General features: G+C 58.5%; 2 protein-coding genes and 1 long non-coding RNA gene across 10 annotated transcripts in view; 1 reads left to right on the top strand and 2 right to left on the bottom strand.

Moving 5' to 3' along the window:
• The window catches only part of RARA (retinoic acid receptor alpha), a 42,527-nt gene that overhangs the window by 8,189 nt on the left and 17,608 nt on the right, over nucleotides 1-16,730 (top strand). For 2 of the 4 annotated variants that reach the window (XM_077779078.1, XM_077779079.1), the window contains exon 2: nucleotides 12,617-13,170. In XM_077779078.1, the coding sequence (XP_077635204.1) occupies nucleotides 12,993-13,170 (178 nt within the window). In that variant the 5' untranslated portion in view covers nucleotides 12,617-12,992. Of the gene's footprint in view, nucleotides 1-738; nucleotides 943-5,674; nucleotides 5,695-12,616; nucleotides 13,171-16,730 lie in introns of those variants that run through there. The other 2 variants (XM_077779077.1, XM_077779081.1) reach the window with 2 other exon arrangements.
• LOC144243943 (uncharacterized) lies at nucleotides 11,253-12,657 on the bottom strand. The gene is made up of 2 exons (XR_013338812.1): nucleotides 12,596-12,657; nucleotides 11,253-11,806 (listed from the first exon to the last, which is right to left on the bottom strand). It is a non-coding gene; the product is annotated as an uncharacterized LOC144243943 (long non-coding RNA).
• The window catches only part of LOC144243942 (uncharacterized), a 6,921-nt gene continuing 3,507 nt past the window's right edge, over nucleotides 13,317-16,730 (bottom strand). Inside the window, exons 4-8 of one of the 5 annotated variants that reach the window (XR_013338809.1) lie at nucleotides 16,418-16,471; nucleotides 15,972-16,090; nucleotides 15,141-15,388; nucleotides 14,438-14,574; nucleotides 13,317-13,438 (exon numbers count right to left, since the gene is read on the bottom strand). Coding sequence is in view for 1 of the 5 variants with exons in the window: in XM_077779082.1 (XP_077635208.1) it covers nucleotides 15,305-15,388; nucleotides 15,972-16,090; nucleotides 16,418-16,471 (257 nt within the window). In the remaining 4 variants the exon portion in view is untranslated. Of the gene's footprint in view, nucleotides 13,439-14,087; nucleotides 14,575-15,108; nucleotides 15,389-15,971; nucleotides 16,091-16,417; nucleotides 16,472-16,730 lie in introns of those variants that run through there. The other 4 variants (XR_013338808.1, XR_013338810.1, XM_077779082.1 and 1 more) reach the window with 4 other exon arrangements.

Genomic DNA, 16,730 nt, shown 5'->3' with positions numbered 1-16,730 from the left:
CCCTGGTCAGCTCTTGGAAGATCCAAAGGCCACTGCCCTTCTGGAGGAAGGGTACTTGGCAGCTAGAAGCTGAGGGGTTGGGTTGGGCTGGAGTGCCTCCGACCCGCTCGAATTGGAGAGGTGTTTGGGGGAAGAGGAGAGGAGTCATTATTCGAGGGAGGTGTACGTACTCTTGCACTTCCTTTTTTTTTTTTTTTTGCAGATGAGAAAATTAAAATTCAAAGAAAGGAAGCGACTCAAGGTCGCACCGCTCTGAATTCCAATTGATCTTTGGAGAAGGATTATAACTATAGGAGTTAGGGGCTTGATATCTAGGGCTAGAGTCACTATATTCACTTGTATATTATGCTGTCTTCCTCGGTTGAGGTATAGGGCGTGTATGTGATTTGTGCCCCTGCGAATGTGGGTATGTGTAGTTGCGGGCAAGGGAGTGTGATACCACACACTGCTGTCTTTTCTCTACAGAGCCCCCTTTCCATTCCTTCCGCAGAACTTCTGCCCTCTCAGAATCGCTCCTTTTGGGGCAGAGGGAGGGAATTCTCCCAGATTCCCACGGTCCAGCCTTCAGCTAGGCGCGTCTCCTTTAAGACTCGCCCTTCCCTGGGTCGGTTAGGGAGGGGCGGGGGGCGTGATCCCGAGGGCCCGCCCCTGGCTGGTGATAGGTCGGTGGGCGGGTGGAGGCGGGCCTGGGCGGGGGAGAGGGCCGCCCCTCCAGCTCTGTACCCTCCGCCCCCCTAGTCTGGGGCTCCGGGTAAAGTTTCAGCCTCCGCACGTGACTCGCCATGGCCGCTGCCTTCGCCCCGCGCCCCTGAGCCGCGGCCCCCCATACTGCTCCTCTCCCGGGATCTCGTACCCCTGACGCTTAGCAGCACCGAGGCGCAGGGTCAGGGCAGACGCCGAGCCCGCGGGCGCTCTGGACGGATTGCTTCCTCCCGCTGCGAGGTAACCTCTGCCCCGGGGATTTTGGAGAGCCCCCAGCTCCCGCGGGCACCGGGGCCCCTTGGCCTGCCCCTGATAGGAGCTGCAGGCGGGGACATGGTGCCGGGCGGGTTCAGACGGGAACCCGGCGTTTCCTGGGCTTCCTACCCCGCCGTCGCCGTGCCCCGGGTGGGGGAGCCCAGTCTGTGCGTCTGTCTGCGCCCGAGTGTTCGCGCGCAGCCGTGAGGCATCTGGGGCCGTCTGCCGCGCGTGTCCCCGGCGCCCGAGCTGTGGCAGAACCGCCGCTGGGAACTCCTACTCCCTCTCGCTTTTCTCTTCAAAAACAAACAAAACAAAAAGACTTTCAAACCTGTTTGGGGAGAGATCGGATGCCCAACGGACTAGCCCCCTCCTTTCCCTCCTGTTATCTGAGCTGCCCTGTGGTTTGGGGAGAATCAGCCCGGAGGCCCACCCCCACCGGAGCAGCCGGCTGGGGGGCGGGGCCCGCTCAGCTGGTGTCCCCCGTGGAGTGAGGGGAGCCGACCGAATTGGGTGAGCGAGGCAATGCAGTCCCAGGAGGGAGGTCTCTGCGTCTAGTGCTACCATGGGGTTATGGGAGGTTTTTGGGGTGAGGGGAGGACGGAACGGACTGGTTGTCTTTACTCTGCAGAGAGTGTCTGGGACCTGGTGCCACCCACGAGGAGGAGAAGCTGCTAGCCAGATGTGTGTGGAAGGGGGGGGGTGCCAGAAAATCAGCTTGGCTGTGGCCCTTCTCTGGGCACTGCCCTATTGTCAAGTTGCTCAGTGGGAAGGGGGCAGGCCACCAGTGTGCTAGGCTGGGGATGGGGACCAACTCCTATGGAAATCAGACCAGAAAAGCTCCATAGCCTTGAAGATATTTCTCTGCCTCTGTCCATCCTGTCTTGGATAGGATGCCCATGTGCTGGCATGGTTGGCGTACCCTCGGCACTCAGCTGGTGCCAGCTCCTTCTTCTACCAGATTGCTCTCTGCCTGTGGGCTGTGTGCACATGTGTATATGTATATGTTCTTAGAGGGCCTTTTTCCTGAGAACACTTCCCCACCCCCTGCTGCTCACACCCCCTCACTTTTGCTCCTGACCACCATCCCTCCAGTATCCTGGGTGGGAGATTTGGGATGTCGCTTGTCCCTTTCCCTGGCTGCAGTGGTCATAGGACAGGGTTGTTCTAGGGAAGTGGTTCAGTAAGGACACCAGGTCTTGCGACAAAGTGGGCTTGAGCCCCAAGCTCTCCTTCAGGGCCTTGTGCTTGATGGGGAGGCTGGGCTGGGGAAGCCCCAGATTGGAGCGGGGGTGGCTTGGCACCTTGGGGCTTCCCCCGTGGGGGGTGGCGATCAGTCTGGGGGAAGAACAAGAGAAAGAGTATTTGGAGCTGGAGGAATGGGGGTGGTGGTGGTCAGGGAGCTTGTGACTGTGAAGGATGTTAGTGCACGGGGAAGGGCTGGGACATGGGTTCTGTCTGGGAGTCTGGGCCATGTTGGTCCTGAGACAGCAGTCACTAGGGTCAGACTGGAGGAGGCCCTTGGGAGCTGAGGACCTTAGATTTGGACTTTGAGGGCGTGAGCGAATGTGTATGAAATGTCCCCACAGGAGTTTTCCCCACCAGACTGGTGAGGGCAGTGCAGATGGAATAGCAGTTCTGAAAAGACCCTGGGTTTGGAATGGCTTAATCCTGACCACCTCCTCCTATCACCCCTCAGTCTCCATCCTTGGTTTGACCCTAAATGCCCCTGCTACCATTCTGGGACACTTCTCTGGTCCACCTCCTACTCCTAACCATGTGGCAGCCTGGCAGGAAGCTAGCTGTGGGCAGCCCCATCCTGATCACCCCCGTGGCTCCCCCGCTGGGCACAGTCACCCACATGTGCCATGACGTGGTTCCTGCCACTCATCTAGTGTGGGGTAGGGGACACTGAGTGGCACTTCAAGTCTGTTTTGGGGGCATTGACCCAGACCCCGGTTAATTAGCTCCCCTTCCCTAAATCCTTTGGTCTTAGAAGCTGGCTCTGCCCTCTACGACCTTTCCCCCCAACCCACTTCTTGCTCAGACTTCTAGGTTCTTTAGTGGGGTAGTCCTCAGAACCGTGTGACGTGAGGGTGCCGCCTGCTCCAAAATAGAAACCTCAGTGCCCTGTTCCCTGTGCTTTGGGCAGCATGCGCTGGGCAGGGCAGGGCCCGACCTGGGCTGGGCTGAGGGGTGGATGTGTTTGGGCCTTTCTGGAGGTCTCTTTAGGAGTAGTGTCTGGGATCTAGGGTGATGGGAAAGGTAATCCTATCTCTGTGACGGATGAATGTGGTAATCTCCACTTGCCCAGTGTGTCCCACGCCCCTTTCTGGTGGCAGTGGTTTTGGGGAGTGTGGGAAGCTGGCAAGGCCCCTGGCAAGATGACCAGGGTTGTCTTGACTTACTGGGTTTTGGGAACGGCATGCATGTGGCAACTGATACCCCGGCTCCCAGGGCTTTGGCTGCACATCCTCTCTGATGCCTGCTGTCTTTCTTCCTCCGTTCCCCTCTCCACCCTCTGGCTGCTGTCTAGAGCCCACACGGTTTGTAGGGGGGTGGAGGGTGGGGGCGAGGGCCTGGATCTCCGTGTGTGTCCAGGGAGTGTTCTGGGGATTGGCAGGATTGGCTGAGAGTGTCTGTGTGTCCGTGCAGGGTGGGTGGTGTGCAGGGACCAGGCCCAGAGTGTGAGAATGTGTCAGCGTCGGTGTGTCTGTCCCCCGTCTGGCTTGGGTGTGGGTGTCTCTTGCTTGTNCCCCCCAGCTGGGCCCGCCTGCTTGCTCTCCCTCTCTCTCCGCAACTGGAGCCTCCCTTGCCTGTTCCTGGAATTTGGAGAGGAGGAGGAGGAAGAGGCAGGCAGACAGACCTCCCACACTCTAGCCCGCCCGCCTGGCATCATGGGGAAATGAAATAGGTGCTATGGAACTAAGGTTTCCCTGCCTTCTAGATCCTCCAACACACATCACAGAGTCCAGGGAGCCGCCTTTTACAGAAGGGCCTTGGGCTGCCCCCTACCTGCCTGGCAGTGATGCCCCCTTCTTCTACCCAGCATTCCGCCTGCCTGGCCCCTGCCGGCACCTCCAGGCACCACTGTCAGCCCTGGGAGCGGGTGGGGGATTAGACTGCTGCCAGCTTGGCCAGCACCTGTTGCCAACCCCCAGCCCTGTAACTGGAGCCGGCCATGAAGGGGGCTACAAAATGACAGGTGGAATTTCTGCAACCAGGCACCCCCCCACCCCACTGGATATGTCTTTCCCTTCCGGCCGGAACGAGGAAAGCCTGCCCACCCCCCCACCGCAAGTGTCAACCTGATCGCATGGATGATGTCCCAATCCTGCCTGTGGGGGCAGGGCCTGGGAGATGGGCAAAGGAATGAGTTTATTGCTGTTTGCCCGGTGACCCCCCCCATCCCCTTCACCAGCTGCAGAGCTGGCCTGCCCTTGTTTAAGTTAACTGAGCTCTGCTGCTCAGGGAGGGCTGGGGGGCATGGAGGTTGTGGATGGGGGGTGGTTCTCTGTTAATGTTTTAATTGCATAAAAACTGGGAGCTCAGCTCCCGACCAGTGGGGAGTCTGGGTCTGGCTGGCCGCCCGGTTTGGGCTAAATATAGTCTGGGACATCTGCAGAGAAGGGGAGGGGGGTGGAGGGAGGTTCCATTCCCCCCACCTTCCACCAAGGTGCCCTCGTCTGGGCGGGCACCTTGGAGCAGGGAGGGGGATTCCTGAGCACAAAAGGCAGGGGAGAGGCGGCGGGGGCCGGGTACAGTTGGGATCTCGCCTGTCTGGGGCCAGTAGCTGCCTGAGATGAACCCAGAGGCTCAGGACAGGGCTGGAGTGGGGTGTGCGGGCTGGATCCAGTGGCTCTGCTCCCCTCCCCCCAGAGCTGCCTGAGGTCAGGCAGTCTCCGTGTGTCACTGCGACCTGCCCGCCGCCGTGTGTCACCGTGACCCACTCTCTGTGTGCCTGTGTGTACACACCTACCTAGGAGTGGCTCCCTCCCGGTCCCTCCCCCGGAGCCTCTGTCCCCTGGGTCCTACCGCAGATCCCCAGCCCTCCTTCCTTCTGTCCCTCGGCCCACGGTGAAACCTCCAGCCCAGGAATCGAGACTTGAGAAGGGGAAGCTGCGGTGGGGAGTTCTCTGATCTCTAGTCACGGCAGGAAGTAGAGGGGAGGGGGAGCAAGGGGGAGAACCGTGAGTGGCAGGCCCGGAGGGAGGGGCCATGCAACCAACCTCACACACTGCCGTAGGGGGTGGCCACCCTCCCAGCTGGCCCCCTTCCCTCCAGCTCCAAGTGGGGGAAACTTAGGGGACAGCTGATTCTCCAGGGGCTGCTAACAATCTTTATCACCCCCCCACACACACTGGAAAAAAAAAGTCTTCCTGTCACGTGGCTGTCACTTCCTGTCCCACTGTGGTTCCAGGGATGTTTGTTGTTGGTTGCCACGGAGATAGCCGCCCGTGGGCACTACCCTGGTTCTTGTGGGGAGGGAGCTGCCCTCCCCCCAGGGCCACAGTTGGGGAGAGACTTGGGGGGGGCCCTGGCTTGGGGGCTATTTCAGGCTGAGTGTGTGTGGTCTCTGATGCCCCAGATCCTCCTGGGCGCCCCCCAGGCTTCTGTCTGTGGGAAGGAGTCCTAGCCACCTACTCAGACCCAGTGTTGGGGAGACTGTGACTGTGGCTGACTGTGTGAGCCTGTCCCCTCCAGCCTAGGTCGCGCTGCCTCAAAGGTGCATCACAGGTTCGTGGAGCCTCTGCTCCCTATCTCCTTTTACCTTTGGAACCTTCTCCCATTTTGTGTTCTCGTGGAAATTACTTTCCCCAGGGAGCTTCTGTGATTTCTTGGGGTACAGGCTGGAGTGGGAGGAGGCGCTGGGCAGGTTGTGTGCATGTTTCGGGGTGGAGGGTGGGGATACAGCCTGTACCAGCTTCTGTCTGAGCCTGAAGAAGGCCCTGTGCTTTAAGGGGCAGGCCATAAGACTTTGTGACCCGTTCTTCCCACCCCCTTGTAGGCTTCCCTCTTCAGCCAGGGATGGAGAAGAGCAGAGATTCCCCCTAGCTCTAACCTCCAACTGGCAGGCGGGTGCAGAGTAGGAAGTTCCTGGGGGGTCAATGGATGGAGGGGTATGGGGCGGGGTACAGTCTGACTCAGGCCTGGTCTGGGGTCAGAGCCAAGAGGATATCCTGAGGCAGGAGAGGGGGGCGTTCCTGGCTTCCCTGCAGTCGAGGTCCCCAGGGAGGGGTGCTGGGAGGGGATTGACCTGCTGACTCTGCCCTAGGATTCAGAATCTGGCAGTCTCAGGTTTAGGGCAGAGCTGAGGGGATGGTGGAGGGCGGAGATTGTTGTAGCCTCTCTCTCTCTGTCTCTCTCTCTCTCTGTCTCTCTCTCTCTCTCTCTCTCTCACACACACACACACACACACACGCACGCACGCACACCCTTGCTGTGTGCTCCCATTGTGAGAGAGCAGTGTTTCCTGCACGGTATAGTGGGGAGACAAGTGGTGAGGGGGCAGCTGCCAAGGTGAAGGTGGGGAAAGCCCCGTGCCAGGCTGGGTATAAGGACGGTGGTTTCCAAGCTGGGGGGGCTCCCCTTTGTCTATGCCCCCTTGGTCCCCTGCCTGGACAGAGGGGCCTTTGTTTGGTCCACACACTCCTGTGGTCTGGCTGTGGCTTCGGCAGGCTCATCTCTTCCTCTTCCTGTTTTCTTCCTTCCCCGTAGGTTGCTCCCTCTCCTCAAGGCCTGGGCTGCCCCCTGCCCTTTCACCTACTCTCTACTCTGAAAGAAGACCCAGTGGGTTCCAGGGGGCCCCTCAGCCACCTTGAGCTTTGGAGGTCCTGAGCATGTCTCCCTGGGGGCTCTGGGGTGCCGTCTTTGGGGATGTGGGAGTTGGAGGTGCTGTCGTGCCCACAAGACCACCATTTCCTCCTCCCAGAGCCTGGCCTGCCCTAGGTTTGGGCTTACCCAGTTGCCCTTTCTGCTTGGTAATCAGTCACTGCTGAGATTGTGGCGCGTGGAGGTCAGGGGGCCCTGCGTAGCTAGGACAGAACCTTGGGCCAGGTGGGGCACAGGTTGAGGGGACATCAGGCCCACTCTTTTGTGACTGCGTGCTGCATCTTGAGGCGGTAGGGCAGTGGCAGCATCCAGGGGAAGCTGCGGGACTTCATCCCTCCCCTAACCCCTTCCGAGGATGCGCTAAGGGCCTGCATGTGTTTGGGGGCAGGTTTTTAAACAAGTCCTAGCTCCAGTGAGGCAGGCCTGGCATTGCAAGGGTCTGGTAGAGAAAGAGGTGCCCCGTGTACCTGTCCCGGCATGGTCCAGGCCCTCCTGGGGTGGTGATCTCTTTCAAAGTGGGGCTGGCCTTGCTGGCTCCCTGAAGCTGGGACTCTGGCGAGCAAAAGGTAGACAGAGGACCAGAGTGGGCAGATTGTGGGCTTGTAAGGGAGGAGAGGGGTGAAAGCCTTGACCAGAGGAGCCTTTGGAAAAGGGAAAGAGGGAGTAGTGATCATCATTGTGCCCCACACCCTGCCTGAAGATCTGAAGAGCTTGGAGGAGGGGAGAAGTTGTGGCTGTGTGTGTGTGTGTGTGTGTGTGTGTGTGTGTGTTCCTGGAAAGTTTATAAATAGTTCCAGCCCACCGTTCTGGTTTGAAATCTGCCCTGTCCCGCCCTGTCCACTCCTGGTCTGATAGGGGGTCCAGGGGGTCCAGGTCTTTATTTCTACCAGGGTTCATTCATGTCCTGTGGGTCCCCCTGGGTCCCCCTTCAAGTTGAGCTGAGCTTTGTGTGTCATTTGCCTATGATTCATTGGCTGTCTAGAATGCTTAGGAAAGCCCCTGTCTCCCTTTCTTTTAAGCTGCTCAGTCCCCGTCCCTGGGTCCCTGTCTCCCGGCCTCTCTGGGACTGCCTGCCTTCTGTTCCTTGGGAGCCATTGTTGCAGAGGAGCCTGGGAGCTGCGAGGAGGGAGTCCATGAAGAAGAGGGGCTGGGCCTGCTGGGTTTGGGGACCCCTGGCTCCTCTTCTCTGGGGATAGGAAAGGAAATAGTTTATTTCTCTTCCCTTCCTCCCCTCCCCAAATCCTAAAGGTTTCCCTTTTTTGGTTTGTGAAATGAAAGAAGGGAATTTGGGAAAGTGCTGTGGTTGGGCCTCCACCCACACCAGAATATCCCTCACCCACATCCCTCTTCTCAGTCTGGGGGGAAGCAGACCCTGGAAAATGGGTAATTCTCTCTCTGGGCCCTGTCCACAGACACTAGCCCTGGTTGGGAAGAGGGAAGGGAGAGCAGACACATGGCCCAGGGAGGCACCGGGTGTGGTGAGAGGTGTGGGGAAAGGGGCCCAGTTGCCCAGCACCTCCTGTGTGCCCAGTGCTGTGCTAGGTGCTTTCCAGACTCACAGGTCTGAAACCACACAACCAGTTGTTGAGAGGGGCAGCTTGCAAGTGAGTAAACAGATGCTTAGAGAGGTTAAGTGACTTGCCTAAGTTCACCCAGAGTGGCAGAGCTGAGATTTGACCCTTAAAACCTCTGGTTTTTTCTACCATCTTCATGGCTTCGTCAGTTCTTGCCTTTTTCTCTAGGTGTGTGAGTCTGGGGGTGTAAGGAATGGGCACCTGGGGATGCCTTCCAGTGGGGGAGGGATCCTGGCACTTTTTGAGAGTGAGGGAGGTCCCGGTCGGCAGGGTGCATGGCTGGTACCCAGCACTCCAGCCCCCACCCCCTCCTACCGTGCCCAGGCGAGGCTCAGTGTATCGGAGAGATGGGCCTGTGGTTTTCTCTGCCTTGAGGGAGGGAGGGTGCCCGTGGGCAGTGGAGCTGGTGGGCATAGGGCGGAGGTTGGAGGTAGTTTGTTTTCCCTTTCTTTGGTGGTTTCAGTTCTCTGACTGTGTCTTCTCTACCCCTGGGTGCAGGTAGCTGGGGCCCAGGTGTCTCCCCAAGGGTCATGGCTCCAGGGGGAGCTTCGGAGGCAGGGTCTGTGCTCTTTGGCCCAGCCCCCATCATCCCTGCCCTCACCCATCCTTGTTCCCTGGCCAGCCTGGCCCTTGGCCCATTTCTGTGACCTTTACACCCTCGCATGGCTCAAGGTCCTCCCTGGGGAGCTGAGTAACTCTGCACTAGAGTTTGCAGGCTGAGCTGAGTTAGGGATAGTGAGGCACTGATGGGGTTGGGGAGGCCCTCCAGTCTTTCACTGGGGTGTGGCTTTGGAGAGCAGGGAGTTTTGAAGTTTGGTCCCCTGTCTGACTCCTCACAGGCAGAGTTGAAGCATTAAGGTGGGGATAGCCCTCTCTCCTCTGGGGGCAGAGGTGGGATGCAGAAGGTCCAGGCTGGACTGACCGAATCCACCCCCTGCACCCCAGAAGCTGAGTCAGGGTGCCTGGGGTCTAGAGTGAATGGCCTTATGGGGCCTCAGCTTCCTGGGCCTCACCTCAGGGAGGCAGGCCCCTGTGTGGATGTAAACCCCATCTGTGTATTTGTCGGAAGGTGCACCTCAGTGTGTGTTGGGCGCTGGGCCCCCAGGGAGGCAGGTACAAAGGCCAGCCTGGCTGTGTGAGGGTCAGCGAATGTGCCATTGGGAAACGGTGGGGCTGTGGTTGTGTGTCTGCGGGGAGCTGTGTCCCGGGGCCGTGCACACAAGCCCTGAGCCATGTTCATTGTGTGGTGAAGCCCAGGTGTGGAGAGATGGTATCTCCAGGTTCCCTCTCTTCACGTGCGTGCCCGCACACACACAGGCCGGGGCGCGCAAGCATGCTCTTGCCCACCCAGATGCTTTCCATAGACCTGAATGCGTGAGTTTCTGGGGGAGAGAGAGAGAGTGTGTGTGTGTCTGACTGTCAACCCTGATGAGGCTCAGCCAACCCCTCCTTCCCTTGCCTAGCTCCCTCAGCTTGAGAGTTCCCTTTGTGTGGGGCCCCACAGGGGCGTGGGGGGGCTGGGGTGGCAGCTGGCCCAATGGGTGGGGCCCCTGTTCCTCTGACATCAGCCTTCTCAGCCTGGGAGGGAATCAGTAGGGGCCTGGGGAGGGAAGGGGGTACCTCATTCAGGAGTAAGGAGAGAGGCCTTATGGTTGCCGTAATTAGCACCAGTAAAAATCATGGCCATTACCAATGTCCAGATTTCACTCCTGGGGGAGCTGCCCCCTCCCTAGCGAGTACCTGTCCCCCCCTCCCCCTCCCTCAGCCTGGCCCAGCTGGGCCCCAAAGTCCTGGCCTTGTCCACGGTGGCCTTGACAGGAACTCCTCCATCCCAGGCATGGTCCTCTGCCAAACGCTGGCCATGTGCATGTCCCCTGGGCTCCAGGTCTGCACCTGGAGCCTGGAGCTTAGAACCTGGAATGGCCTAGGCTTGGTGGGGGAGGGGGCGAGGAACAGGGGTTGGAAATGGAGGCAGTCCTTCGTTTGGGTCTTTGTGGCCTTGTTTCTTTCCTTTTTCCTTTCTTTTCTTTCCTTTTCTCGTCCTTCCTTCTTTGTTTAATATTTTTTATTTTTAATTAAACTCCACCCCCAATGTGGGGCTCCAACTCATGACCCCGACGTCAAGAGTCACATGCTCTACTGACTGAGCCAGTCAGGGGCCCCTCCTTTCTTCTTTTTTAACAGCTTTATCGAGATATAATTCATATACTGTAAAATTCACCCATTAAAGTGTACACCACAGTGGTTTTTGTATACTCAGAGTGGTGCGAGATCCCCACCATCAATTTTAGAAAATTTTCATCACTCTAAATAGACACCTGTTAACTATCAGCAGTCACCTCCCATTTCCTTCAAACCCACCCCCTAGCCCCTGGTGATTGCAGTCTACTTTCTGTCTTTATAGATTTGCCTATTCTGGGCGTTTCATATCAATGGAATCATCGGTACGTAGCCTTTCAGAACTAGCATAACTGTTTTCATGTTGTGGTAGTGTATGTCAGTACTTCATTCCTTTTTCTGGCAGCATAGTTTGCACGTGGATGGACATTGTGTCCATTCATCAGCTGATAGACATTTGGGTCCATTCTACTTTAAGGCCATTGTGAGGAATACTGGTATGAACGGTCCCGGAGTACAAGTTTTTGTGTTTACGTTTTCATATCTCTTGGGTAGATACCTAGGAATGGAATTGCTGGATCATAAGGTAACTCTGTTTAACTTTTTGAGGAACTGCCACATTGTTTTCCAAAGCGGTTGTGCTATTTTACATTCTACATTCGCTCCAGCAGTGTGTGAGGGTTCCAATTTCTCCAGCATCCTTGCCGGCAACTTATTAGTCTTTTTCATTATAGTCATCTTGGTGGATCTGAGGTCTGAGGTGGTATCTCATTGTAGTTTTATTATTTATTTATATGTTTATTTGAGAGAGACAGAGCATGAGCAGGGGAGGCTCAGAGAGAAAGGGAGACACAGAATCGGAAGCAGGCTCCAGGCTCTGAGCTGTCAGCACAGGGCCTGATGCAGGACTCGAACTCACGAACCACAAGATCTTGACCTGAGCTGAAGTTGGGTGCTCAACCGACTGAGCCACCCAGGCGCCCCTCATTGTGGTTTTAACTGGCTGTTTCCTTTTGTCTGTCTTTTTTTTTTTTTTGTCCTTGCATATATACAATGCCATACGTATGCCATATATGTGTGTATATGTATTTTTATATAAATATGTCCATGTCCCTGTATTTATTTATGTAGTTCCTATACCCCAGGTGGATTTGATTGGAAGCATCCTCTTGTGGATGCTTCTCTCTTCCCCCTTTCTCTCTTTGCCCTCGTTGCTGCCTTTCTGTCTCTCTGTGTCATGGAATCTCTGGGTTCATCTCTGTAACTCCCCGTGGTGTTATCTGTGCATGTCCTTCCGATTCCAGCTGTTCAGACAGGGTCTGGATCTGTATACACACATGGTGGGGGGCCATCTGGTCCTTCCCCTTGCGCCCACCTCCCACCCCATCCAGGCATGTTGCTTTTGCTGACCGAGTATGTGGGTGAACTTCGAGTTCGTCAGTCTCCCTTACCCTTTCATTTCCCTGGGGGTAGGGATGACCCGGGGCAGTCCCTGCCCTTCTTCCACACTGGCCGTCCCCGGCCCATCATGCTGGTAACCTTTGGAGGTGATACCCAGGAGTCCTTGGTTCCCATTTCCCTATTTGTGTGTATGTCAACGGGCCTCCTCCCTAGGCCTGTGGGACAAACCCATCTGGGGTGCTGGGGCTTGGAATTTGGGGGGAAGTGGTATAAGAGGGGCCCCCTGGCCTAGGAGTCATTTTTCTGAGAAGTGCCAATGCTTTAGGGAAGCGGCTTTTCCTCCCCACCCTCCTCCCCTCAGGCACACGGTTCTTTGTATCTTGACCTCAGGTAACCCACACTGGGGGGAGGAGGAGGGCCGGCTGCTGGCCTCTGCCACGGGGATCCTCTGGGGTGGCAGACCCTGACCTTTCCGCTCAGGACTGTGGGTGAGAGGCCCTTTGTGGCTCTGGGCTCTGTCCTTGTCTCCCCAGCCTGGCTGTGCTACCCTGCCACCCCCAGCAGTGTCTGGGCCCTGCTCCCGGGCTGTCTCTGCCAGCCAGGCATGGTGCCAACTGTCTGCTCAGCCGGGTGCCGCGGGAGAATCTCCGGCCGCCCAGGTTGGGGAGCTCCGCGGGGAATGCCCGTGTACCCGCTCCTCAGTGCCCACTCACCTGTCTCTCCTTTTTCTGCAGTGCCACAGAACATGGCCGCCCCAGCCGCCTAGCCAGGGCCCATCTGGGAGAGGCATCCTCTTCAGTGTCCTGAAGGCCAGCTCCGGACCTTCCCAGAAAAGTGTCAGCTCACAGAACTGCTTGACCAAAGGACCAGCTCTTGGGACCTCCCCCAACCCACGCGCCCCCCTCTCTAGCAGGGGGGTGGTGGATCCAGGAGGCTGAGATTAGCCTGCTGGCCTTGGACAGAAGCTCCAGGACAGAAGGGGGGCAGGGTGGGCCGACCACCCAGACCCCCGCTGGGCCCAGGCCCCATGCCCCGAGGAGGGGCAGCCTGAAGCCCCTCGGAGCCTCCTGCCAGACTGTCTGCCTGCCCTTCTGACTGTGGCTGCTTGGCATGGCCAGTAACAGCAGCTCCTGCCCAACACCTGGGGGAGGGCACCTCAATGGGTACCCGGTGCCCCCCTACGCCTTCTTCTTCCCGCCAATGCTGGGTGGACTTTCACCGCCAGGCGCCCTGACCACTCTCCAGCACCAGCTTCCAGTCAGCGGCTATAGCACACCATCCCCAGCCAGTAAGTGGGGTGGCGGGAGGCTTGGCGGGAGGGGGCTGTGGAGGGCAGCAGGCCCCAGGCACATCTGTTCTGCGCGTCTTCTCTAGATGAGGGGGACTGTCGTTGGCAGGGGGGGGTGGCTCAAGGATGAAAGACTCACAGGCCGATAACAGTGGTTGTTGTGATGTTGGGGGCGGCTGAGGGAGAGATGCAACAGTGCCGTTCCTCGGGGCTCCTGGCGCCCTCTCCTGTGCTGTGCTGTTGAGGGCCTTATAAATAGCTCCCAGAACTGGACACAGAGGCCGGAGGCGGGTAAACAAACCTCTCGACATTTGGTGGAAATGGCAAGTCTCCTGAGAGTGGCACCCCACCTCCGTCCCACCCCTCTGAGGGAAAGAGCTTGAGTGCGCAGACTGCCCGGGAGGCTGATGACCCCTCCCTCCCCCCTCCCTGCCAGCTCCACCCACGGTTGCCTGGTGGCCAGGGCCGCTGTCCCAGGAGGGGGCACCCGGCCTGGACTCTGGCTGTGCACGCCTGCATGCTCTTGGCAGGGCCTGTGTTTTCAAGCTGACTCCACCCCCTGCCATGGGGGTCGCCTGTTGGCTGGACGGGGGTCTCGGTACCCTTCCCCGGCTGGCCGAGCCAGGTAGTGGGAGGTGGCAGCAGCTATGGCCAGCTGGCGGAGTCCAGGCCTCGGGCCTGCCAGGCCGCTTACAGTAACTCTGGCCCCCAGGGCCCAGCTGGGCACCAGGCCAGGGCTCAGGGGGAGGAGGGAGGGAGCAGGGGCCTGGCCTGGGGCGGGAGGGGCTGGAAGCAGCAGAATGGCCCGTGGACGGCTGGCTGGTGGGTCAGCAGCTGCCCTGGGAAACGTGTCCCACCTCTCCTGGCGGGCGGGGACCGAACACCCTGCCCCGGGCACCCACTGCCCCTCCCACAGCCCCTGGCAGGCTGCCTGGCACCACTACCCTGTGTGCCCGGCTGGGCTGGGTCAGTGCCCCCTTCTCAGTGTGGGGGCAGCACGCTCTCGCCGGAGCCAGGGAGTCTCTTTGTCCCTGGGGCAGGCCCTGGCCGGGCGCCTCGCTGCCCGCACTGGCCGTCTGCCCACCGCCACCACCGCTTCCTGGACCTCCTCCTCTGGCTCCGCCACGGCCCCTCCCTCCCGGGCCCCACCGGCTGCCAGAGCAGGGGCTCCGTGTCTGCTCCTACACGCTCCCCCTCTTTCTGGCCTGGGACCAGAGGGCAGGCAGATACTCCCTCAGTTTCCACTGCAATGTCATTCATACTCCACCTTCTGTTTCCTCCCTTTCTTAACTGTCCTCATACGGCAGTGGCACGGCGACCCGGAGTTGGGGGGACTCCGACTTTGGCCTAGTCTTCCAGCCCATGCTAGGTGGCCAGGGGGGCCAGGCTCTGGGTTCAGGGCTGCTGGGGAATGGAATTGGGGTTGTGGGCATGTCTGTGGTTCCTTTTGTCTGCAGACACTGGAATTCGTATTCTTGGCGGGAGTAACTGGAGTGTCTGCTCCCTGCCAGGGTGGGATTTTCTAGGGAGGGACAAGTGGGGGGCTTGCAACCTGGTGCCTGGGGGTAACTTGTCCTTCTCCAGGTGATAGGAACAGAGCCCCAGGCCCTGCTCAGAGTTGGAGGTGGCCTGGGTGGCCTGGGTTCGTGCCCATCTCGTATCAGACAAGCAAAGAGCAAATGCTGTGTCCTCCTCTGAATGTTGCAAGCTTCTTCCTCTTTCTTAGAGGTGGGTGGGGAGGGCTTCCGGGTCCCCCACTTCCCACCCTGGTAACCTTCTCCCCCCTGGGTGGGGTGCCCACATTTTGGGCAAGTAGAGCCTTCTCTGGCTTTCCCCACCCAGGTTGGGCAATGCTCCTTTCCTGCCCCCTCCCTCTGTGAGCCTGTGGGTTTCCCAGCCCCTCCCCTCTTCCTAGTAAACAACAACTTCTCTTCCTACCTAGACCCCCAGCTTCTGAGCTTTCCCCTGACCTTCTCCTTCTCTGGGACCCGTGGTGTAGCCGTGGGCTTCAGGGAGCCAGGCATCCCCCTCCTTCTTGTGCAGGGCTGGCTGGCCTGGTGACCCAAGCTCCTCAGCCCCGGGTAGTGAAGCGTGACAGATCAAAATTCATATGTGTTGGAGATGGGAGGCAGCCTCATTTCTCTGCTCTCCCTGCCTTGGGGCTGGTGCCAGGGGTCAGGCAGTTCCTAGGAGAGGTAGACATTGGTGGCCCCCATTCCTGCAGACAGCAATGGTCACCCTTTTTGTAGGAAACCTCAAATGGGAGGTTCTTTCCTCCCATTTCCCACCAACAAAGGTGTTTGCGTAGTCCCCCTTCCCTTCCCATGTGACTCGGAGACTGGACCTTGGGTGTCTTGGGTGGACCCTTCAGAGACCCCGGTGGCCTATGGAATGACAGGTCTGGGTCACTGTTGGGGAAGGGGTATTTCTCTTACTCCAGTCAGGGAGTCAGAGTGGGAGGCCCCAGAGATGGGACAGGATTCCCTCCCCACCTCCCCAGAGCTGCTGGGGCTTGATCTCTGAGGACTGGTATTTACTATAGAGGGTTGGGAGTCTGTGTGCATTGTGGGGAGGGTCAGGCTTGTGTGTGTTTTAGGGGTGGGGGTGGGGTCAAGGCTGAGTGTGTGTTGGGAAGGGGGTTAATGGCTCGTGTGNCTCAGTCTGTGTGCTGGAGGGGGCGGTGACTTAGGGCATAGAGTGTTTAAAGGGGAGAGGTCTGTGGATTGTACTGTGTGTCTGGGGAGGTCAGGGTCTCTTCTTATCGCCCGTCTAGGCTGGGGGGAGGGGAGCGGGGAACCAACCTGCCCTTTCTGTTGCTCACTGCAGGAATTCCGTGCAGGCTGTGCAGTAGGTAGTGGAGCTTGAGTTCTGGCTTTGCCACTTGCTACATGTGATGACCTCTCTGAGCATGTTTCCTGGCCTGTAAAACAGGGATATTACCAGAACCTCCCTCAAAGGCTGAGATTAGGCAAGATCGCCGACGTAATCGTAATGTTCTCAGCTCTGCGTCTGCTTGTGGCATCCTGTCGTCTGCATCCTTGCTGTCTCCTGCGTGGTACCGTTACCATGGTAAAAGGGGGACCCAGGCCCCTTCTAGGTGGAGGAGTTGGAGAGAACTGGATGCTCACATCTGTGGAGCACCTACCTACTATGTGCCCCAGACTTTGTGATGCTGGGAAAGGGTCATCATCCCCATTTGCATTTGAGGAACTCTAGGTGGTTGGGTTAAGTGAGCCTTAAAGCTGACCTGTTTTCCACCATCCAGATAGGCAGCTGCAGGAGGGTATCGTGGTGGGCACTCCTGGGTCAGGAGAGGGGGGAGGGGTCCGTCAGTGCCAATATTGAAACCCCCTTCTCCTATGGCTGAGTCCCACTTCTGCCCCGGACCTCCTGCTTTCCCCCAGTAGGGGGCGTCGGGATGGCAGCCAAGCCACACCCCCTCTTCTGTGTTTTGGATCCTGAAGGCTGGAGGGAAAGAGCCCTAAGAGGCCCCGGGCCAGATCTCCATCCTGTCCTGGAAACTGCGGATACAATCTGTTCACACCCATCCCCACCCCCGA

This window comes from Crocuta crocuta, unplaced genomic scaffold (assembly GCF_008692635.1).
Source record: "Crocuta crocuta isolate KB4526 unplaced genomic scaffold, BGI_CrCroc_1.0 scaffold68, whole genome shotgun sequence".
NCBI classification, from domain to species: domain Eukaryota; kingdom Metazoa; phylum Chordata; class Mammalia; order Carnivora; family Hyaenidae; genus Crocuta; species Crocuta crocuta.
The sequence above is the reverse complement of the archived record's forward strand: the minus strand, read 5'-3'. Positions and strand labels throughout refer to the sequence as shown.